At 38.1% G+C, this 25,637-nt stretch overlaps 1 protein-coding gene across 2 annotated transcripts in view; it reads left to right on the forward strand.

The window, feature by feature from the left end:
* CMYA5 (cardiomyopathy associated 5) overlaps nucleotides 1-25,637 on the forward strand; it is an 86,220-nt gene that overhangs the window by 19,967 nt on the left and 40,616 nt on the right. For both annotated transcript variants that reach the window (XR_004317962.1, XM_032475067.1), the window contains exon 2: nucleotides 11,040-21,498. Coding sequence is in view for 1 of the 2 variants with exons in the window: in XM_032475067.1 (XP_032330958.1) it covers nucleotides 11,040-21,498 (10,459 nt within the window). In the remaining variant the exon portion in view is untranslated. The remainder of the gene's footprint in view (nucleotides 1-11,039; nucleotides 21,499-25,637) is intronic.

The raw sequence follows: 25,637 nt of genomic DNA on the forward strand, positions 1-25,637 counted from the left end.
CCACTAAACCTAATTGGCTGGAGTACCCAAAGCTCCTCGTTTTCTCTGTAAAACAGACTGATGCCTAAGGCAAATTAACCACTTCTCATAGCTGGCTGTCTAATGATACCCATCATTTTGAATTGCATTTTTACTAAGGGTCAGTTGTAATTATTCACAAACCTTTTTATCCTAGTTGCACTTATTATATGACATAATTAAATATTACCAAAGCTGATGAAATGAGTGCAAAAGTAAAAGACCTGTTCCTCTGAAAATAAAGGTGAATGTTTAGGGAAGACTTCACAAGAGGAGAGCCCCTAAAAGAATCACTAGAAAGTATGATCCCTGCTCACAGGTAGTTTACAGCCTTGTAGAGTAGCTGAGATATATAACAAAATAACTAATGTAGGGTGGTAAATGCCATAGGACAAGATTACATGAAGATCCTAGAATTTCAGAGGAAGAAAATTACTTTTGGCTCACAGAATCATTGACAGCTACATGGAGAAGGTGACATATGAGTTAGTCTCTGAAGACTGTAAAGTTAGGATGTGCAGAGATCATTCATTCCTAGTGAAAAAAAGGATGAGGGGTAAGGACAGTGTTGGCTGGAGTACCGGGTTCATGAAGGGGAAGAGAGGAAGGTAAAGCTAAAAGATAACTGGGTTTCAAATAGGATGGGGCCCTAACCTTCAGGCTTATGAAATGTCTGGTCACTGTGAAAATAAGATTTATTCTTCTCATCAACAACAAACTTGGGGGGAGGGTATAGCTCAAGTGGTATTGTGCATGCTTAGCATACGCAAGGTCCTGGGTTCAATCCCCAGTACCTCCTCTGAAAATAAATAAATAAACCTAACTACTTTCCCCCTAAAAAAGTAAAAAACAAACAAACAAAAAAACAAAAAACAAAACAAACAAACAAAAAAACCCCCAAAACAATGAACTTAAGTGGTCTCTATTTTACCTACAAAATGAGAACTTTATATTAGGGTATTATAATCTGTATAATTTTTAAATTCATGGTTTCAGGGTTTGTTTCTTAACTCTCTAATGGCTTATAAGCTCCTTTTAACCTGAGCTATTTTATATTACTTTTGTTTAGCAATGCATACCATTAATTTTCTGCTAAGGACATAGCTATTCAATTAATTCTTGGTGAAATATTGTATAATTAGTGATTATGTTTTAAAGACCTCTTGGTTCTTTTTTTAAGGACCACATAAAATACTAACAAATTGTATTATAAGGTCACAAACTTGCTTACCACTTTATGCTTCAAAAACATGTTTTCAAAGTTTGCAACATAAGCAAAATCGTATGTGACTTCACAGCTGTGTTATAACAATTGATACTTAATGTATTCAGATTTAGTAGGAAAAAAATTCTACCCATTGCCTTCATTTGTTTGATACACTTCCTGTTAGTGCACTGTGACTGCTTGAGAGTAGAGTAAGACATCATAAAAATCTAAGATATTATTCATAATTATATTCCTATAAGGAACTTAAATGTCACTTTAACTGCTTGTCAGAAAAAGGGACTACCAGTTCCTAAAATAAAAATCTTTAGCCTAAGAGAAACAAAATTTAATAGTTATAAATCTTAGCCTTCAGATAAAACTAGTTTGAGGACCTGCTTCACTTCTTCAAAAGTGTAGTTTTTTTTCCCTTTAAGTGAAAAGTGAAAGTACCAGTTCAAAACAAAGATGATGGTGAAATAAAGGAAATTATTATTTTGGTAGCACCTCTTTGATAGGTGGCCTTTATCCTCTTTAAAAATCTCAATTTGGATATATATGTGTATTCCCTTTCATTGGTTTCCTCACTTATAAAATGAGAAACATTATAAAACCCCAAGGCTCTTTCCATTAATGGTTAACAATTTAATTTTCAGTTAGTTGCTAGTCTCTGTTTCAGCTAAAGTGAAACTGCTTAAACAGAAAACAGGGATTTTTTTTTTTTTTTTGATATGGTCATTTTCCAGGACATTATTCTTCATTTTGGAACTTCAGAAGTTAGATTTTATTTTCAGCACATTTAATGAAAATCAGTTTGAGAAATTATGTATACTAATACAACTCACAAAAAGTTTTAGAAAATATAATGTCAGTTTAATGCTAGGATATAGTAATTTTACTAGCAAGCATATCAAAACACCAAGGGGTTATCATATTCCATCCTTGCTATACAAAGGGGTATGAACATATATACACACTACAGTTCACACAATGCAAATATAAACTAGGATTTATCAGGGGGAAAATTTAGAAATGGAGAAGTAGCAGAGCACACAAATCCTTTAAGCCCTTATCCCACAAAGAGTCATACTTATTAGGGCATAGCTGGACTGTTATGGGGAAGGGCTTCTGGAGGGGGGTCGTGCTTATGTAATGTGTAAGTTGTTTGTGGGGAGAGGGAGACATGGGAATAAAAGGCAAGACTGAGAACTCTGCCAGGAAATTAGGAACAATTAGTAGAATGGAAATTCTAGAAGTGAAAACTACAATAACAAAAATAATACATTTGATGATTTTAGTAGCAGTTTAGTCATAGTTGAAAACAGGATTAGCGTACTAAATGATAGATTGGAAGAAATATCCAAAAGAAGCACAGATAGGACACAAAGAAAAGTTCTAATTCATGAAAACTTAGAATCTCAGAAGAATAGAAGAGAGACCATGGACAGAAGTAATATTTGAACAGAGTATGGCTGAGAATTTCTCAAAAATGACGAAAGACATCAATGTGTAGATTGAAGAAGCCACACAGATTCCAATGAGGTTAAGACTCCCAAGCACATGTGGGTAAAAATTCTGAAAACTAGAGAGAATAACAATATCCTAAAGACAGCTGAGGTTGCTGGTGGGAAACAATCCAGATTACCTTTAGAAAAGCAACATTGCACCAATAGCTGATTTAGCTGAAACAATGGACAACAGAAAACAGTGGAATGATATTTTTTGTGTTGAGAGAAAATACCTGCCAATCTAAAATTTCATACTCTGAAAAAATATTATTTAAGAATGGATATATAAAAGACTTTTTAAGAAAAAAGTAGGGTGAATTTGCCACCAGAAAACTTACACTAAAGGAAATACTAAAAGAAATTTTTCAGGGAGAAGGAAAGTGATTCCAGATGGAATGTTGGGGTTGGAGGTGGGAATGAAGCACAATAATAATAAAAAAAATCAATATCTAGATGAATCTAAATGAATTGTGACAGTTTGAAACTATAATAAAATTATGGCTATGGGATTTTAAAACATTCATAGAATTAAAATATACAATTACAATAGCATGTAAGTTGAAATTAAAATGATTTATGGTCCTTGTGTTGTCTTGGAAGAGATAAAAATACCAATTTATGTTAGACATTAATTACTCAAGGATGCATGCTGTAATCTCTAGGATAATCACTAAAAGAGACAGACTCGCAGACATAGTAAACAATCTTATGGTTATTGGGGAGGGGGTGGGAAGGGATAAATTTGGGAGTTTGAGATTTGCAAATGTTAACTACTATAGACAAAAACCAAATATGTGCTGTATAGCTCAGGGAACTATATTCAATATCTTGTAATAACCTTTAATGAAAAAATATGAAAATGAATATATGTATATATATGCATGACTGAGACGTGCTGTACACCAGAAATTGACACATTGTAACTGACTATACTTCAATTAAAAAAAAGAATAGGAGAATATAAATACCAAGCTAGTAGAGGGGGAAAACAGAATAATAATAAATATTCAATCTAAAATAAATCAAGAAAGGAGAGAAAAATGAACATAGAATAGGTAGTACAAATAGAAAGCACATAATAAGATGGAAGATTTAACCCCAAATATATGGTAGTTGTATTGGTAATTATATTAAGTTTAAATGGACTATGTGCTCCATTTAAATTGTCAGAGTTGACTTAAAAAAATCTTTATGCTGCTTCTAAGAGATACATCTAAAATATGAGGGTACAGAAAGCCTAAAAGTAAAAATGCAAAAAGATATAACATGCAAACACTAGTCAAAGGCGAGGTGGTATTGCTTTATTAATATCAAAGCAAAGCTTTATTGGTATCAAAGTATACTTAGGCAGAAACAATTACTTACAGATAAAAGAGACATTTCATTATGATTAAAAGTTAAAATTTACAGGACAATATATTTATTCTAAATTTATTTATACCAAATAACATAGCTTTGAAATATATAAATCAATTATTAATAGAACTATGAAGAAAGACAAATTCATAATTATAATATGAAATTTTAACAGATCCCTCTCAGTAGCTGATAGAGCAAGCAGACACAACATATTATTAAAGATAAAAATTTAATATAGAAAAATCTGTTGCTTTTCTATACATGAACAATGAACTATCAGAAAGGAAAATTAAGAAATAATCCCATTTACAATCATATCCAAAAGAATAAAATACCTACAAATGAATCTTAACTAAGGAGGTGAAAGACCTGTACTCAGAAACTCTAAGACACTGATGAAAGAAATTGAAAACAACACAAACAGATGGAAAGATATGCTGTGTTCTTGACTGGAAGAATTAATATTGTTAAAATGACCATACTACCCAAGGCAATCTACACATTGAATGCAATCCCTATGAAAATACCAGTGGCATTTTTCACAGAACTAGGAAAAATAATTCTGAAGTTTGTATGGAAGCACAAAAGACCCTGAATAGCCAAAGCAATCCTAAGAAATAATAACAAAACTGGAGGCATCATGTGCACTGATTTCAAGCTGTACTACAAAGCTTCAGTAATCAAAATAGTATGGTCCTGGCATAAAAACAGACACACAGATCAATGGAACACAATTGAGAGCTCAGAAATGAACCAACACTTTTATGGTCAATTAATCTATGACACAATAGGCAAAAATATACAATTGGGAAAGACAACCTCTTCGATAAATGGTGTTGGGAAAACTGGACAAAAATGCAAAAAAAAAATTGGACTACTTTCTCACACCATATAAAAAAATAAACTCAAAATGGATTAAAGAACCATAAATCTTATGTGACACCACAAATCTTCTAGAAGAAAACATAGGCAGTATGCTCTTTGATATCAATCTTAGCAGTATTTTTTGGATATATCTCCTCAGGCAAGAGAAACAAAAGCAAAAATAGACAAATGAGACTACATCAAACTAAAACACACAGCAAGGGAAACTATCAACAAAATGAAATGGGAGAAGATATCTGCTAATGCTATATCCAATAAGGGGTTAATGTTCAAACTATACAAAGAACTCACACAACTCAACATCAGAAGAACTTACTTAAAAAGTGGGCAGAGTATCTGAATAGACATTTTTTCCAAAGAAGACATTCAGATGGCCAACAGGCACATGAAAGATGCTCAACATCACTCATCATCAGGGAAATGCAAATCAAAACCACAATGACATATCACCTCACACCTGTCAGAATAGCTAGTATCAAAAAGCCAACAAATGACAAGCATTGGTAAGGATGTGGAGGGAAGGGAACACTTGTACACTGTTGGTGGGGATGTAAATTGGTGCAACCACTATGGAAAACAGTATGGAGGTTCCTCAAAAAATTAAAAATAGAATTATTACATGATCCAGCAATTTCACTTCTGTGTATTTATCTGAAGAAAATGAAACACTAATTTGAAAAGATATCTGCACCCCTATGTTCATTATAGCATTGTTTACAATAGCCAGGATATGGAAGTAACCTAAGTGCCTATTAATAGATGAATGGATAAAGAAGATATGGTGTATATATATATAATGGAATACTACTCAGCCATAAAAAGAATGAAATATTGCCATTTGTGACACTGTGAATGGACTTAGAGGGTATTATGCTAAATGAAATAAGTCAGACAGAGAAAAGACTGATACTGTATAATTTTACTTATATGTGGAATCCAAAAATTAAACAAATGACCAAACAAAACAAAAACAGAGTTACAGATACAGAGAACAAAGAATTGGTTGCCAGAGGAGAGGGGGTTGGTGGGAAGAGAGAAATAGGTAAGGGAGATTAAGAAACACAAGCTTCCAGCTGCAAAATAAATGAGTCACAGGTATGAAGTGTTCAGTGTGGAGAATATAGTCAATAATGATATAATATCTTTGTATGGTGACAGATGGTAACCAGAGTTACTATGGAGATCATCACATGTAATGTAGCAAAATGTATAGAAATATTAAATCACTACATTATACACCAGGAACTAATGTAGTGTTGTAGGTCAGTTACACTTCAACAACAAACAAACAAACTCTTAAAAAAAAAGAGACCAGATTTGTTGTTACCAGAGGCAGAGTGTGGAGGAATTTGATGAAGTTAGCCAAAAGGTACAAACTCCCAGCTATAAGATACATAAGTGCTAGGGATGTAGTGTACAACATGATAAATATAATTGATTCTGCTGTACGTTATATATGAAAGTTGTTAGAAGAGTAAATCCTAAGAGTTCTCATCACAAGGAAAAAAATTTTTTCTTTTCCTTTTATTTTTATCTGTATGAAATAATGGATGTTCATTAAACCTATTGTGGTAATCATTTCATGATGTATGTAAGTCAGACCATATGCACACCTTAAGCTTATACAGTGCTGTATGTTAGTTATATTTCAATAAAACTGGAAGGAAATATTTTGAGATGAATGATAATAATAATGAAAATACTATATACCAACTTTTACTATACCATCAAAATCTTTGCTTAAAGAGAAATACCTAGAATTAAGTTAATATTAGAAAAGGAGAAAGGTAGAAATAATGAGGTAAGACTGTATCTCATTAGGTAGGAAAATACTTGCTAATTAAAGTCAAAGTTGAAAAGGAAATAATAAAAAGCGTGTATCAGATAGGAAACATCAATAAAGCCAAAGGTTATTTGAAAAGATCACCAAATGATAACCTCTGGCAATTTTTATAAAGACAAAAAAAGGAGAAGACACAAATAACCAATATCAGAAATGAAACAATGGACACAATTTTAGATCTTAAAACAACTTAAAACATCCTGAAAAGATAGTATAAACAAGTTAATCCAATGACTTTTTAGAATTTAGGTTAAATATGTCAATTCTTAGAAAAATACAACATACCAAAACTGTCACAAAAAGAATTAGAAATTCCAAGTAGTCGTAACTATTAAATAAATGGCTAATTTAAATCTTACTACAGAGAAAACTACAGGTCCACATGACTTCACCAATAAAGTCTATCAAACAAGGGAGAATACAATCTTCCACAAACTCTTCCAGAGACTAGTAAAGGAGAGAACACTTCCCAGTTTGTTCTTTGAGGCAGCACAATCTTGATACAAAAACCCAACAATCCCACTGTAAGAAAGGAGATTACAGCCCAATTATTCATGAACACAGGAGCAAAATTCCTAAACAAAGCCCAGCTTTTTAATATAAAAAATATAATACATCACAGCCATATTGAGGTCATTTCAGGAGTTCAGAGTTGGCTTGACATCTGGAAATCAATCATTGTCATTCACCACATCAACAGAATAATGGATATGGTCATCTCCATGGTTGTATAAAAATTGTATAATAAAATTTAACATTCATTCCTTGTTAAAAATATCTCTAAGCAAATGGGAATAGGAGATGAGATAAAGGGTGTCCTCAAAAGGAAGGAGGAGGCTTTGGCACTCAGCTCTGGTATCAGTCTATTCTTTCCTGATTCTAACTCAGACCTGCTGCAATTTCTCCTTGCCCAACTCGGAAAGGAGGAAGAAAGTGAGCTACCCAGGTCATCAAGTGGTGTCTCTCCTCACTCTTACAGATAAATCTACTTGGGAAGCCAAGTAATAATCAGAAGGTTGCTTTGTGAGACTCAGAGAATGAATAAGATGATGTTCATAGCCAATATCCATTAATCATGGAAAGCTGATGTATACATCTTTGCATCGATGAGAACACTTGTGTTCCTGAGTAAGAAACACACTTCTGAACTCTGTGGGGACTGTTGGCCTTCTGTTAAAGGAAATGGTTTCTTTAGACTGAGTGTAATTTGAATACTTGGACTATGACTTTACACATGCTAATGTAGTCATTCTCTGATTCATGTTGGCTCTGTTATTCTTCTGTGCCTTTGCTCCTCTCCAGTAATCCAGACATCCCAAAATACTTTGGGTTTCTCAGTGAGCGAGACTAATTTATTCGTATCTATGGTTTGCATGTCCTGTGACATTTTCCTGGAATGACCGTCTCATCCTCACACCACCTCCACTCCTCATCCATCTGGCAAACTTTTATTTCTTCTTCAAAATCCAACAAGTATCTTTCCTCTGTAAATTCCTCCCTTCTTTATGTTCTCGCTGGATCTTGCCTCTCTTCTGTAGTCGAACTTGTCACACTGTACTAAAATGTTCAGTTCTGTCTCCATGTTAAATCTGATTTTCTTAACAGAAGATTCTGTCTTTGTATTTGTAGTATTTAAACTCAATAAAAGTTTACTAAATGAAGACATAAATGAATTAGTAAATAAGTAAATGATTGAGTGAACCCATCTCAGTAGACTTCTATCTTTTTATGACCACCATTTGGGTATTCTGCTAAGAACTCATGAACTCATTGTAGCTAGTAATGAAAACTTCTCTGGTTGAGTACATTGAATTTACAATCAATAATTAACTCTAAATTAAATTTATAATTGTTTTTGTAAGACTACTACAATCATGGGCATTCAAAATGCTTACTTCCCAATTGCATGTCATAACCTTAATTTTTAATTTCATCCTGCTTCTGTTAAGGGAACAGAAGGGAGGAGGGGTAGAAGGAATTGAAAAATCTGAGGAATGTTTAAGTAGATATGTAAAAGAGCCTGAAAAAAATATTTAAAAGTAAGATTCAGTTGAGAACCAAGATAGCGTATTAATTGCTAAGTTTAGTAGTTGAATACCAAAGCAAATAAATGAGAGCAGAGTTACCAGGAAAATGGAGAAACTAGTTCTTCCCACTGCTTTCCAGCCCTTTTCACTCACTGCCTGTACAGAAAGTGAAATTGTTTATAGCACACTGGGTGAATGGATGAGGCTGCTTGCTACGGAAGACCAGTGGCCCAGGGCTTCTGGCTGCCCCGGGCTCCACCTGGCTGTGGGAGAGAGCTGAAGAGATCAGGATCTCAGCCGTCCATAACCCCTCTATAGCCAACTGCTGGGGAAACTCTGAAGTTTAAGAAAGGGGAGTAGCATGTACCTTCAAGGATTTATGGTCTTGGCTCTCAGCCTAACCTATTAAACTAAGAAGTGTTCAGAGTAAGCAAGAAAGGCATGTACTAGTTAAGTTTCATAGCTAGGATTGTCTAGGCCAGTGATTTCCAAGTCTGGTTGCATATTGGAGTCACCTGGAAACTTTTAAAACTTCCTACCCTAGTACAATTAAACCAGAGTCTGTGAAAAAGGGTAGAGGGTGGCATCAGTATTTTAAAAAAAATTCCCTATAGGTGATTCTAAAATGTATGTCCAGAATTAAGAGCCACTAATATAATCAGTGACTGATGACTAAATAAATAAATAAATAAATAAATAAATAAATAAAATAAACTATTGGTAAGGAAGCTAACTTCTAACTATGTATGTTTTTTTTAAAAAGTACCTTAATTTAATACTTACGCTTAGTGGTTTTTTAGCAGAGAGTTTTTTGTTTTTATTTTTAATATTGTAGAAAAGTATATAAGCCAGTGTTGTACTTACCTCAATCTTAAACTTCATAGCAAATATGACTGCTGAATTGGTCAGGAATGGTAACAGTGGAGGTTTTTAAACAAGCCTTGAAGAGTACATAGAATTTAAAAATAAAGAAAGAGTAGATTAAGGTGGGGGATAAGAACTGTAAATGGAGGAACAGCATGAGTGCAGGGGAGGAGAAAGTGTAAGGAAATTCTGGAGAAGAATGCTTGGCGTCTGAGACAGAGGCCCAATGGCAATTGAAAGGGACAGCCAAAGCCAGCCATTGCTTGAGGGGATATGAGAGCAGTCCAAGGAGACCACCTTTCCAAACCCCTCTAGCAGTTGAAAATGACCATGCACAGGCTCCTTTGATCTCTAGTTCAATGATCATACAGAAGGCCTGATTACAGATAATGTTTATGGTGAGCTGACCACATGCCAGGCACCTTTTCTAAGCACTTCATGTGTGTTAACTAATTTAATCCTCACAGCAACCCCAGGAGGTAGGTTCTATTATGATCCCTGGTTTACAGATGAGGAAACTACAGACACAGCAGGCTGATGTTTTTTGTGAAATCTCTGTATTCATTATTTTTCCTTCATGGCCCTGGCACAGAGTTCCCATGATATGTTGACTAGACAGTGAATTATGTAGTTAAATTAGAAATGTACCATGTGAGGGTAGAGTAGAAGTGGTACTTGGAAATAAGATCAGCTAGGGATCAGAGAGTTACGTATTTTGAACTTATTTTTCTACAGGTATGAGGAATTTCCTGACATTTTTGAGCAGGAGGTGGCATGATAAAATTTTTTAGTAAAGCTGATCTGGAAAGATAAGCAGGATGGATTGAGGGTGGGAGAGAATAGGAGGTAAACATGATACCAGCTAACCTGTTAAGAAGCTAATGAAATGATCTAGGGCGATGTGATAAAAAGGTAGGTCAGGATGGTGATAGTAGTTACAGAGATGGCACAGGTACAAGAGCCATTAGGAAGGTCCTAGTGACTAGACAGTGGCCCTGAGTGACTGGGTGAGCCATGGGGGTCTGGGGGGCAAGCCTGATAGGGAAAGATTATGAACTTCAGCCCTTTTTATTAACTTTTCAGGATATTGATTCATTCCAGCCTGGGGTGTGTTACTGTATTTGGTATCCTAACTTCAATTTTTAAACTTTATTTTGTATAGTTCCCTATTTTTGATATGGATGGCCCAATTTATCTGTATATTTTAATGTCATGTTAATCCTTTACCTTGTAAAAATAGGATATTTACTTATTGTTATAATATGTAATTAATATAATGTTTTTATTATTCATACCCATATACTTATTAATCGTGTTGTTATTTACTACAGGTTATCAGACCAGGATGAAGAGGGCAAGACCAAGCAGAAGTGTATCATATCTGACCCCTCCTTTTCCATGGTAACAGTTCAACGTGAAGATAGTGGAATAACCTGGGAGACCAATTCAAGTAGGTCTTCCACTCCTTGGGCCTCGGAAGAAAGTCAGACTTCTGGTGTGTGTAGTCTGGAAGGGTCAACCGTGAATTCCCCTCCAGGGAGTGTTTCCTTTATTGTGGATGGAGTTAAAAGGGTTCGGAAAAGAAAGCCTAAGTCAAAGCATGGCTCTCCATTGTTACGTCGGAAAGGCAACAAGAAAAGAGGCTCTTTTGACTCCCAAGATATCCCAGCAAACAAAAAAAGTAATCCTTTAATTTCAGAAAGCAAGGTGCTAAACACCCAAAAAGAAAAGTCATCTACTGGCATTTATGAAACAATGAGAAAAAAGAAGACCGCCTCAAATACAGCTCCTATTACGGGGGCAATATACAAAGAGTACAAGCCATTAGTGTTAAGGCCCGTATACATAGGAACAGTACAATATAAAATCAAGATGTTTAATTCGGTTAAAGAAGAATTAATTCCTCTACAATTTTATGGGACATTGCCAAAGGGTTATGTTATCAAAGAAATACATTATAGGAAGGGGAAAGATGCATCCATTAGTCTAGAGCCAGATGTGGGCAATCGTGATTCTAATGTAGTTTCCAAAACAGGCAAATTAGTAGTCAAAAGCATAGAAGTTGATAAAGTAAAAGAGCTTGCATCACCCTGGAGAGGTGCACTCTCTGAAGGATCAAAGTCCCTGACCTCCTTCTTCAGTCATGAAGATCAAAAGAAAACTTACATTGATTCTCCTCTAAGGGCTGCATCTGCCGCCAAGCACACACCTTCGTCCTATACAAGTAATGACACAGTGGAACAAGAAACACAGCTCAGCCCTCCACAGTCAGTGCCGCAACCGCCAACTGATGAAACAAAACCCCGAGAAATGGAGCCTTTCTCTTCAACACCAGATACATCTGCAGCTGCGTTCCTGGAAACAGCAAAGGAAGAATCTGAGGCCAATACACAAGAGACAACAACTGCAGAGTATGACTCTTCAGTCTCACCGTCTTTAGTGGATGAAGTAAAGAAGGAAGCTGTGTTTTCTGCTGACCATTCCATTTCACTGGAGGCAGAGAAGGATTCTCTGGAAACAGGTACACCAGGTCTGGCAGCATCTATCCAGGAAGATTTTGCCCCAGAGAGAGAAGAGCTGGATGTGACTTCACTAGAAAGGGCAGAACCAGTCTCTGAAGAGCTGACCCTTCCTCATCTCAGTGTCAAAGGAGAGAAGGAAGAAAACGTGCCAGAGCCATCCATTTCTCTTTCTGAACCTCTAGTGTTAGAGGAACCAGAGAAAGAAGACACAGAAACATCTCTACCAATGGCTGCTACCCCTGAACCTGAAGATTCTAATTTAGTGGAAGAAGAGATCATAGAACTTGATTACCCAGAAAGTCCATCAGCTTCTGAGGAGCCCTTCCTACCACGCTTGGCCCCTGAAGTGGAGCAGGAAGAGGAGACCATTCTACCATTACTGACAACATCAAACCCTGAACATGTTGCTTTGTCTGAAGAAGAAAGGGAGGAAAATGAGTCTGTCTCTACTGATTCTGCTTTTGTATCAGAGTATTCAGTTCCACAGGATTTGAACTATGAACTAGAGAAGCAGGAGGTTGAGTCAGTTTCTCCATCCAATGTAAAAGCTCTATCTGAACATGCAGTTTTATCTGAAGAGAATGATGAACTTGAGCCTTATTCCCCAGCTTCAGCCTCTGTATCTGAACACTCTTTCTCACCATCCACAACTGAGATGACTCCTGAATGCCAGTCCCCCCTGTTTTCAACAGTTACATCGGAACACACGGTCCTATCCGGAGAAGAGGCCTCAGAAAGTGGGCGTGACACACTGGATTCCACATCTGCTGCTGAATTTTCAATTTCATCACAGGCAACAAAAGAGTCACTGAAGAAAACTGACCATAAGACCCCAGTAAAATCAGAAATTGTTTCTGAGCCCATGATTCTGCCAGAAGAAGAGAAGGAAGACACTGGACCATATTCCCCAGGTGAGGCCCCTGTATCTGAACACTCTCTCCCACCATACCCAGCTGAGGTGACTTCTGAATGCCAGGCCCCACCACTTCCAGCCACCCCATCTGAACACGCGGTCCTGTCAGAAGAAGAGGACCTAGGGAATGAGAATTTCACACCAGCATCAACACTGACCTCCCAATACACAGTTCCACCAAATGTAACCCAGGAATCTCCAACGAAACTAACTGATGACGTCTCTGCATTAAAATCAAAAGGCATTTCTGAGCACAAGATTCTGTCAGAAGAAGAGAAGGAAGACACTGGATTGTATTTCCTAGAAGTGGCCCCTGTATCTGAATACTCTCTCCCACCATACCCAGCTGAGGTGACTTCTGAATGCCAGGCCCCACCACTTCCAGCCACCCCATCTGAACACGCGGTCCTGTCAGAAGAAGAGAACCTAGGGAATGAGAATTTCACACCAGAATCAACACTGACCTCCCAATATGGAGTTCCACCAAATGTAACCCAGGAATCACCAACGAAACTAATTGATGATGTCTCTGCATTAAAATCAAAAGGCGTTTCTGAGCACAAGATTCTGTCAGAAGAAGAGAAGGAAGACACTGGATTGTATTTCCCAGAAGTGGCCCCTGTATCTGAACACTCTCTCCCACCATACCCAGCTGAGGTGACTTCTGAATGCCAGGCCCCACCACTTTCAGCCACCCCATCTGAACATGTGGTCCTGTCAGAAGAAGACACAGTAGAAATGGAGCGGTACACACCCTCTTCCATCACTGCTTCTGAATTTTCAGTACCACCATATGCAACACCAGAATCACAGGAGGAAGAAATTGTCTGTAGATCCCCTTTAAATCTAGAAGGCGCCTCCTCACCCATGAATTTCTCAGAAGAAGAGCAAGAAGACATTGGACCTTTTTCTCCAGACTCTGCTTTTGTGTCAGAATTCTCATTTCCACCCTATGCAACTCAGGAAACAGAGAAAAGAGAATTTGAGTGTGACTCTCCAATATGTTTAACATCACCATCTGAACACACTATTTTGTCAGATGAAGACACTGAAGAAGCTGAACTTTTTTCTCCAGACTCAGCATCACAAGCTTCAATCCCACCATACAGGATCCAAGAAACAAACAAAAATGAAATTGAGCCTGATTCATTGTTAACTGCAATGTCTGCTTCAGGATATTCCGGCTTCTCAGAAGCAGATGAGGAAGAAATTCCATTAACAGCTTCTACACCTGTACCTGAGTATCTAAGTTCATCACAGGAGCAGAAAGCTGAACCTTCTCCTTTGATGTCTTCACCTGAAGATTTGAGTTGGCTACCTTCAACAAATGAATCAGAGAAAGCAGAAATTAAGCCAGACGCTCAAACAATCTCAACATCTGTATCTGAATATCTCATTTTGTCACAGAAGCAGAGAACTCGAGAATATGTAGAACCTGAGTCTGAAGACTTGATTCTGTCATATTTAAACAGTGAATCAGAGAAAGGGGAAATTAAGACTAGTTCATCAGTAGCTGCAACACCTGTTTCTTCACCTGAACAATCATCTGTGAGAAAGGAAGAAATCAAACCACTTTTGCCTGCATCTCAGTGTTCAGTTTCACCTGATTCAGATCACACAATTAAGAAAGAACAAGAACCCAAAGCATCACTCACTCTAAAAGCTGCCAATGAACAGATGGCTTTATTAAACATTAAAAGTAAGGAAGAAATTGTGCCGGATTCTCAAGAAGCTACAGCACATGTATCACGGGATCAAGAAATGGAGCCTTGGCCTCCAAATGTTCTAGAGTCTGGGATGAAATATTCAGTTCTGTTTGACTTGGTAGATGAGCCAAAGAAGACTGTCAAACCCAACTTAGCTCCAACTGTGGCATCTGAACTAGAGCAGAGAATGTCAGAGAATGAGGCTGAAGTAATAAAACCATATTCGGCTTTAAAAGAAACACTTTTATCTGGACCTGAGATTTTGTCAGCAGTGAAAATGGAAGTGAAACATGATTCTAAAATAACTGGTACACCTAGTGTACTACATTCAGCTTCACCAGGAGTGGAAAAGGAAGTTAAGCATGGACCCCCCATAACAGAATTTCCAGCTTTGTCAGAAGAAATAAAGAAAGAAATTGAACTCAGTTCTTCAATAACCACAACATCTGTAACTAAGCATGATTCAAGCTTACCCAAATTATCAAAAGAAGAAATCCCAACAGACTTATCTCTTACCACCCCTACTGAACATCCAGTCTTAGCAAAAGTAGGAAAGAGTGAATTAGGAAGTGGCTTGCCACCACTGGTAATATCCACAGATGAGGATTCACTTCTTAAAGAAGAAGGAAAGATAGCAATTAAAGCTAGTTCTTCTCCCACTGAAACTGCTGCCTCCAAACGTCTGGCTTGGTCAGAAGTAGAGAAAGAAATTAAATTTGATTTACCTCAAAACATATGTTCCATGTCAGAGCATTCTACTTTGTCAAAGGTAGAAGCTGAAGAAGTTAAACCTGAGTTGCCAATAACCAAAACAGTGTCTTCTCAGCACTCAGATGTATCTAAGGAAGCAAGGGTGGAAAATGAACAAGGTCTTTCATTTTCTACAGTCCTCGACTCTGAATGTTTGGATTTATCACAGGAAAAAAGGTCTGTGTCTCCCTCAGAGGTGTCAAGACCTGAACACGTGCTTTCACTCAACCTAGGTGGTGAGATAAAGAAAAGAGAAACTGAACTTACTTCCTCAGAGAACGTGTCACCTGAACCCAAATGTATAGTTCCAAAAGGCAAAAATGAGGACATGGCAAGTTCTTCTCCTGAGCTGGAACATTTAGCATCAGAAGCTTTAGTTCCAGCATTACCAACCCTCAGTGATGATAAGAACAAACAGGCAAGAGAGACATCTTCCATAGTTCAAGAAGATTTCCTATCAGAAAAACAAGATCTTGCTCTGACAGTTCTCTCTTTGGAAACTGAGAAGGAAGACAAGCTACATCAAGTATTAGAATTACCAAATACTGGCTCAGAATTCACTAGTGGTAGGGAAAGGGGATCTGTAGATACAAAACAAATAAAACCTTCCATAACTGAAACAGTGGATTCTGTCTTAGAAAAGGGCCTAGCTGAGCTTAGGAGCAGAGGAGAAGGTGAAGAAGAAAACAGGGAACTTCACGTGACAACTACAGTGCCTGAAATTTTAGAGGTTCCATCATGCCTTAGTAAAGAACCTCACATTCAAGAAGTTAAATCTTTCTCTCCTAAGGTAGTCAGCTTAGGGTCAAAAGAATTATTTTCCTCTCTAGTTGAAGGAGACAACCCAGAAGAACTTCAGTCATATACTTTTTCTTTAAAAGGACTATCAGAGGAGTTGAGCCACTCAGCTGACTTTAAAAAGGGGGAAAAACAAGAAGAAATAAGCCCATTACTGCCAACAGGAAATTTGAAGGCACAAGTGACAGGAGATACTGTAACTAAACCAAATGAAGAAACTGACCAACCAAAATCACTTCATGTACCCCAGAGCACAACAGAACCATCAGAGATCACTTCTTCTGACCTCCTTGTGGAACAAGAGAAGCCTGAAAAAACACTTCATTCAGATCAAGCTGTTAAATTACCTGATGTAGCCAGGTCTTTTGCAGATAAACAAGATCTGAGTATGAAACAATTTTCATTTAAGAATGAAAATTTGCCATTGGAAGAATCAAAATCATTTATGACAACTGAGCCTACAGATATTAAAGAAACACACATGAAAAAGGACCTTATTTCTCCAGAGGATGAAAACTGGATGCTAAAAAAGCCAGAAAGAGATTTGGTAAGTCATCATGAAGAAATAGCCCAAGGACCTGCAGAGCTGGGTTCCTCTGGCAGCAGTGATCTGGTGACAGAGCAGCTCAAGGCTGCTCTTTTGGATAAAGGCCATGCAACTGAAATCAGAAAGCACGTTCTGCCACATTCTGCGAAAGACTCTCCTTTATCGTTGGAAGAACCAGTGTCTACTCTCAATAGCTCCAGTGATAATGTAGAGACCTTATCAACTAAAACGTATTCTTCTGAAGACATAAAGCTGGCCCCCACAGCAAAATCTTTAGTTCCAGCCGGAAATGTGGAGGGGAATGAAGCAGAGGGGAAGCAGATCCTTTCTTCTGTGGGGAATGAAATTTTATCAGAGAAAGCAAACACAGAATTTTCCAGGCCTTGCAAAGAAGACAGCCTGGAAGAAATGAAACAGCCACCTGAAAGAATCCTCCAGAAACCAGTGTCTGGTCCATCAATGGAACAGGTCAAATCAGAAACGATTCCCTCTCTTGCCAAAGCAGCCCATTTCCTGGCAGAAGGTGCAGAACCTGCATTGGGCAATGAAAAAGAGGCACACAGGAGTCCATCTCCTTTATCTGTGGAGAAGCCATTAGAAGAACCAAAAGTGGTTCAGTCCAAGGTTGTAGATGATGCTAATGAGGGAGGGAAACCAGCAGCTGAAGTTCAGGTGCCCACACAAATAAAACCCCTCTCCTCAACCCAAGATGAAGCTGCTCAACCCCCAGAGTCACCTGAGGTGACACAAAAGCTGCCCAAGCAGCAGAAGGCAGGGGAGCCAGGCCTTTCTGAGGAAAAGGGAAAGAAGGGAATTTCAGCTTTCACATCGTGGGTGTCCAGTTTGTTTTCTCGATCAAGCACTCCAGATAACAAAGTTGCTGAAAAAGAAGATGTGGAAGCTCAGCCAAGTCCACCTGTAGAAAAAGCAGTGACTGTGATCAAGCCAAGAGATACAGTTCCAGCTGACGTTCATGCAACTGTGAAACCAGCTGATCAGCTAGTACCAGAGGCCAAACCTAAAACTGCTGAAGAATCCAGGGGTACTTTAGTTAAATCTTATGGGAAGGAAGAAGTCCTAGACTACCCAGAGGAAATGGACCTAAACTCAGTAGTTACTTCCACTGATGGTGAGGGACATCTTGGAATTCCATCTTATTCTCCGATGGCTGAGAAATCCATTACGGAAGAAGCCAAAAATGCTGTTCCTCTTCATGTCACTGATAGTAAGAGAGCCCAGAAGCCAGAAATCTCCCCTCCATCTAAGTGGAATATTTCTATTTTTAAGAAAGAGCCAAGAAGTGATCAAAAAGAAAAATCACTCTCTTCATTTGATGCAGTAGACAAGGTGCCACAACAGCCAAAATCAGCTTCATCTAGCTTTGCAAGTCAAAATATCATGAAGGCATCAGAGAGGCCAGAGCCAATAATTTTGCCAGTAGAAGAATCTAAAGGCAGTTTAATTGATCTTGGTGAAGACAGACTAAAGAAAGAAATACCAAGACCTACTTCTTTGAAAATGTCTGAAGAGGAAATAAAACTCAGGTCTGTTAGCCCAACTGAGGAGAAAGATAACTTGGAAACCAGATCACATACCTTGGCAGAAAAGAAGATGCTGGCAGAAAAACGAGAAACTGTAGCCCCATTAGAGCTTAGAGATAATAATGAAATAGAGAAGGCTCACGTTACACGTGGATCTAGCCCTGTTCAATTGGAAGAATCAAAAGCTCCTGCTGTGCTTCAAAATGAAGACCACAAAGAAAGATACAAGATTACTGAGGAGGAGAAAGAAGAAGAAAAAGAAAAGCAGTCACATGTACTTTTGGAAGGAAAGAAACAGCAGGAAATTCAGCCTCATTCTGTGAATATAGCCGGGCATGTGCCTGAAGAATCAGGTATCTCTTTTAGTCTTTCTTTGGGTGAAACTCGACCATTTTCATTAGTTAAGACTACAGCAGTTACTGAAAAATCAGAAGGCATGCTCCCAGAGGCTTACCCAGAAATAAGGGAAATAAAGGCAGTAGGAACCCAATCACATCCATTAGAAGAACGTAAAGTTTCAGTGGAGAAGACCAAGACTTTCCTTCCAGTGGAGCTTCCTTGTGATGAAACAGATGATCACTCTTTACCCAAGGAAGAGAATCTGGCATTGGAAAAGTCAAGCAGGGATGTGGTGAGACACAATGAAGAAAAGGGACAGGTCACAGTGTCAGATATGCCACAAGATTCTTCAGTAGATACCACAAAAGAAAGTGTGAAAAAAGGATCTCCATCTGAAGACTCTCAAAAGACTTTAGATCGGCCTTTTAGTGAAACAAAGAGCTTAGAAACACCACTGTACTTGCTGTCATCTGTGAAACCACAAACACTTGTTTCAGGAGTGTCTCCAGAAATTAGTACAGTGAAAAAACAAGAAATACCATGGTCAGAACTGACTCCAGATAGGCATACAGTCCATACTACTCAAACATCTAAAGATCAAACATCTGAAATGTCTGAACAATCTGTTCTTGTTTCAAAGCACCACTTGGAGGCTGTGGAAGATGCCCATGTAAATGAACCACACTCTCCAGCAAGCAGCAACTATGCTCAATTTATAACTAATGCATCAACAATCAGCACTGATAAGATGGTTTCCAAGGAGCCTGAAGACACATATGTAAAAGATGAAAAGTTTACAATGACTAGCAAGCCAGCTGGGCTTTCAGAAGATCAAAAGAGTGCCTTCAGTATCATTTCTGAAGGTTGTGAGATATTGAATATTCATGCTCCTGCATTTATTTCTTCAGTTGATCAGGAAGAAAGTGAACAAATGCAAGATAAGTTAGAATATTTGGAAGAGAAGTCCTCATTTAAACCTATATCCCTCCATGACAAGAGTGAGGTGGTTGATTTCCATAAAACATTGAAGAGCATGTTAGAAGATTCTGATAAAAAAGTTACACCATTGAAAGAAAACAAACAAAAGGAAACTCATACAACAAAAGAGGAGATAGCCACAGATTTAGAGACTAGTAATTTAGCCTTTAATCAGCCCACAATTCCCAGTGAAGAGGATTATTTTGAAAAGTATACATTGATTGATTATAACATCTCCCCAGACCCAGAGAAACAGAAAGCTCCATGGAAATTAAATGTTGAAGCAGAACTGTCAAAGGAAGTTCCAGAAGAAACTGCCTCTTTCCCAGAACGTTCAGAGGAAAGTGCCCTAGATCATGAATATGACTTGGTGAAATTAGATGAAAGTTTTTATGGACTAGAAAAGGACTACAACAAATTATCTGACCCAGAGACCCAAAAGTCTCTGGTTATTCAAACATCAGCTGACAGAGATGCTCCAAAGACCATAAACAGAGATACAGACTCCAAGTCACCTGGGATGCCTCTATTTGATGCAGAAGGAGTTTTGTCACGAACTCAGATATTTCCTACCACTGCTAAAGCCATTAATCCTGAACTTCTGGAGGAGCCACCTGCACTTTCATTTTTATACAAAGATCTGTATGAAGAAGCAGTTGGAGAGGAAAAGAAAGAAGGGGAGACAGCTTCTGAAGGTGACAGTGTGAATTCTGAGGCATCATTCCCAAGCAGAAGTTCTGACACTGATGATGAAACAGGAATATATTTTGAGAAGTACGTACTCAGAGATGACATCCTCCATGATATATCTGTAACTGAAAAGGACCAAAGCCAAGGTCTAGAAGAAAAACCAGTTGGTAAGGATGATTCACAGCAACCAATAATTGCAGAAGGGGAAATTTGGGAGAGGTTTGGAATGACTTTGGGGAAGAAGAGTCTAGAAGAGGATCAGAAAGCTGCGTACAGGGAGAGAGAATCAGTAGGCCACATGGAGACCCTTGACAATGTATCTATGCAGAGGAAAGCTCCCATCACCGAGGAAGTCAGGATGGTTACCCAGAAAATAAGCTATGCTATTCCCTTTGAAGACACCCATCACGTCCTAGAGAGAGTAGATGAAACTAGTGGTCAGAGTAATGAAGCAGCAAATGCAAATCTAGAGGTCAGTCTGAATGTCCCAGTACAAGTGTCCTTCCCAGAGGAAGAATTTGCATCTGGTGCAACTTGTGTTCAAGAAACACTGCAAGAAGAACCTCCAGTAATAGTCCCACCTGAGCCAAGAGAAGACATGCTCCGCAATAGCCCTGTTCAGGATGAGTATGAATTTGCTGAATCCCTGAATTATGAGGTGGTTACTCAAGATACTTTATCAGAAGACCTGTATTCAGAATCCACCCCTGAAGATGTGTTATCTCAAGGAAAGGAATCGTTTGAACATGTCAGTGAAAATGAATTTGTGAGTGAGGTGGAACAAAGTATGTCTGCTGAACAGAGAGAGTTGGGCAGAGAGATGACAGAACAAGACCAGTTATTGTCAGAGTTGGTAATCGAGAAGGACCAGAAGGAACTGAAAAAGTCCCAGATTGACACATATTGCTACACTTGTAAAAGCCCAATTTCTGCCGTTGACAAGATGTTTGGCACCCACAAAGACCATGAGGTTTCAACACTTGATACAGCTATAAGTGCTGTAAAGGTAAATAGATTTTAAAGCATGTGAGTGCATAATAATATATAGACATTTAATTTGTTTTCTCATTTTCTAAATTTTAAAAATGACCAATATTTGATATATTCATCTTTAGATATAATAGTTTAAAAAAAACCCTAAGAATATTTCCCTAGTTACTTAGTTAAGATCAGTGTGACAAACACTTATTGGATGCCTACTATGTGCCAGGTATTCTTCTAGATTCTGGGGATAAAAGAAAAAATAACACAGGGGCACTGCCTTTGAGGTATCTTATCTTATGTCAGTGGCCCTTAACATTGTCCCAAAAAGGCAAGTAATTTTAAATTAAAACATAGGCATTTGAGCATAAACACAATTTATTTTCTGTTATCTGCAATATCATCCTTTAAAAATACACACTTATATTACATTGACCATTTTATTGCAAGTTTTATAAAATACTCAAGACAGTAAGACATTTTAAATTTTGATTTTCTCTGCATTTCGTCTTTATTTATAAAACTGATGCTAGAAATGGAAAACCTTTGCATTCTTTCTGGCTTTATCTATAGATTCCCAACGTCAGAAAGTTAGTCACAACATATATCCTTATGTATGTGATTATAAATACTCCACTTCCCCAGGGATACTATTGGAAATCTAGCATTTAGTCTTTAAGATTCTCATCTACCTTTCAGTGGCCTTCTAACCAGGACCCCAACTCTTATCTCATCAGTCTCTTGGCCATACAGTAGCCAGAATGATCTAAAATTGCCAGTAATAACAATTGAGCCCTTACTATGGGCCAGGCAAGGTGTTAAATTCTTTATATTCAAGATATCTTTTAATCCTCACAACAACCATGCCATGGTCATCAATTTGCAGATTACAAAATGGGCTCAGAGAGTTTAAGTCCAAGGTCATAGAAAACAGAACTAGGATTGGTACCCAGATCTGCCTGATGCCAAAGCTCATGCTCTTGACTGTATATCCATGTTACTCTGCTCAGTGCCTTCCTAATGGTAGCAATTTTCAATATAATTATTCAGTTAGGTCACTGTTAACTAATTGTCAGGCTCATTTTGATTCAATAAGATAACTTATTAGAACCTTGGCTTTTAATTTTTTTTTTCTAGAAAAGTAATCCTTCTCAACTTGGTTCTGTTTCTCCAGGGTGAAAATTTTTTTTAATAGACTTTATTCTTTTAGAGTGGTTTCAGGTTCACAACAGAATTGAGCAGAAAATGCAGAGTTCCCACATAGCCCTCCCCACTCACATATATATCCTCCCCTATTCTCAGCATCCCTCATCAGTGTGGCATATTTGGTACAATCGATGAACCAACATGGGCACATTATTATCAACCAAAGTCCATGGTTTACAATAGGGTTCACTCTTGATGTTGTACATTCTATGGGTTTTGACAAATGCATAATGACATGTAGCCACCACTACAGTATCATACAGAATAATTTCATTGCCCTAAAAATCCCTTGTGCTCCATCTATTCATTCCTCCCTCCCACCCTCTCCCCAAACTCCTGGCAACCACGATCTTTTTATTGTTTCTATAGCTGTGCCTTTTCCAAAATGTCATTTGGTTGGAATCATACAGGTATGATTTGTAGCCTTTTCAGAGTGGCTTCTTTCATTTAGTAATATGTCTTTTAAGTTTCTTCTATGTCTTTCATGGCTTGATAAATTTTCTTTTACTGCACATGTGTTTTTAAATTTACATATATGTACTGTTCATTGCTTCTAAGAATGTTTAGAGCTTTAGCTGTTTAAACTTACATAGTTATCAAAGGAATAAAGCCAACCACAAAATAAGAATTAACTCAAAAAGATACATACACCCTGCTATTAACAGCAACATTATTTATAATTGCCAAGATATAGAAGAATCCTAAGTGCACATCAGTAGTTGAATAGATAATGGAGATGCAGTATATGTAATGGAATACAACTCACCCATAAAAAAGGCTATTTTACCATTTGCAGCCCTTCATTCACTTTTTTTTCCACTTCAAAAACCAGAATTTTATAACTGGCAGAGACATTTTCATTACATCAAGAACAACAAAATACCTAGAAATAAATTTAACCAAGGAGGCTACCTATACTCTGAAAACCGAAATGACACAGAGAAATGGAAAGATTTCTTGTGCTCTTCGATTGGAAGAATCAACACTATCAAAATGGCCACACTACCCAAAGAAATCCACAGAGCCAATGCAACCCCCATCAAAATACTCACGACATTCCTCACAGAACTAGAACAAACAGTTCCAAAATTTATAAGGAACCACAAAAGACCCTGAACAGCCAAAACAATCTTCTGTAGGTCTCTCTCTCTTTTTTTTTCTTTCTTCTTTTTGTTCTCTTTTCATATGATTTGATGACTAGAGAAGGTCCTTTAACATTTGTTGTAAAGCTGGTTTGGTGTTGCTGAAATCTTTTAGCTTTTGTTTATCTGTGAAGCTTTTGATTGCTCCATCAAGTCTGAATGAGAGCCTTGCTGGATAGAGTATTCTTGGTTGTAAGTTCCCCCTTTCATCACTTTAAATATATCGAGCCACTCCCTTCTGGCCTGTAAGGTTTCTGCTGAAAAATCAGCTGATAACCTTATGGGAGTTCCCTTGTATGTTATTCGTTGCTGTTCTCTTGCTAATTTTAATATTTTCTCCTTATCCTTAATTGTTGTCAATTAGATGACAATGTGCTTTGGTGTGTTCCTCTTTGGGTTGATTCTGTGTGGTACTCCCAGTGTTTCCAAGACTTGGATGACTGTTTCCTTTACCAAGTTGGGCAAGTTTTCAGTTATTATTTCTCCAAAAGTTTTCTCAGGTCCTTTCTCCCGCTCTTCTCTTTCTGGGACCCCTATAATGCAAATATTAGAGCACTTCATGTTGTCCCAGAGTTCTCTTAAACTAGCCTCATTTCTTTTCATTCTTTTTTCTGTTCTAAAGTAGTGATTTCTGCTAATCTGTCTTCTAGCTCACTGATCTGTTCTTCTGCCTCATTTAGTCTATTCTTGGTTCCTTCTAGTGTATTGTTCATCTCAGTGATTTTATTCTTCAACTCTGTTTGGGTATTCTTTATATTTTCCAACTCTTTGCTAAAAACTTCACTCTGTACATCTATATTCCTCTTGAGTTCTCTGAACATCTTGGCCATCATTACTTGAAACTCTTTCTCAATAAATTACCTATCTCATCATCACTTATTTCTCCTTCTGGGATTTTATCTTGTACCTTGGCCTGGAAGATATTCCTTTGCCACCTCATATTGTCTATCTTTCTATATGTTTGTGGATTCCTTCCACAAGCTTTGGGATTATTGTTTTCTTATTTCTAGTATCTGCCCCTGGTGGATGAGGCTGGACTAGAGGCTTATGCAGGTTTCCTGGCAGTAGGAGCCAGTGCCTGCCCACTGCTGGATGAAGCTTGGTCCTGGACCTGTGGTGGTTAGGGCAGTGTCTAGAGGTCTTTGTGGCTTAGGAAGTCTGATGATGGGTGTGGCTTTGTACCCACCCTGTATGTTGTTTGGCCTGAGGCTTCCCTACAGGCTGTCGGTTGGGGCTAGGTCTTGGTGCTAGTGATCCAATCAAAGTGTCAGCCTCCAGGAAAGCTCATGCAGATTAACACTCCTGGAATGTCCACCACCAGTTTTTATGTCCCCTGCGTGAGCCGCAGCAGTCCTCTACGTCCCCAGGAGACTCTCCAAATCCAGCAGGCAGGTCTGGCCCAGGTTCCTATGAAATCACTGCCTCTGTCTTTAGACCTGGTGCACGTGAGTTTCCGTGTACGCTTCTCAAGTGAATGGAGTTTCTGTTTACCCTAGTCCTGTGAGGCTCCCAGAGCCAAGCCTCCTGGCCTTCAAAACCAGATATCCTGGAGTCTCCTTCTCTTCCCAATGCCGGGACCTGAGCTGGGGAGCCTGACTTGGAGCTTAGAGCTCTCACTTCTATGGGAGGGCCTCTGTGACTTAACAAATCTTCAGCTTGTGGGTTGCCCACATGAGGGGTTTGGGGCCCAATTATATCGTGAGCATGGCCCTCCTGCCATCTTGCTATGATTCCCTCTTTATGTTTCCAGTTGCAGAAGATCTTTTTTGCTAGGTTCCAGTCTTTTCTCGATGGTTGTTTAGCATTCAGTTGTGGT

The sequence above is a fragment of the Camelus ferus genome, chromosome 3 (genome assembly GCF_009834535.1).
Source record: "Camelus ferus isolate YT-003-E chromosome 3, BCGSAC_Cfer_1.0, whole genome shotgun sequence".
NCBI lineage: Eukaryota > Metazoa > Chordata > Mammalia > Artiodactyla > Camelidae > Camelus > Camelus ferus.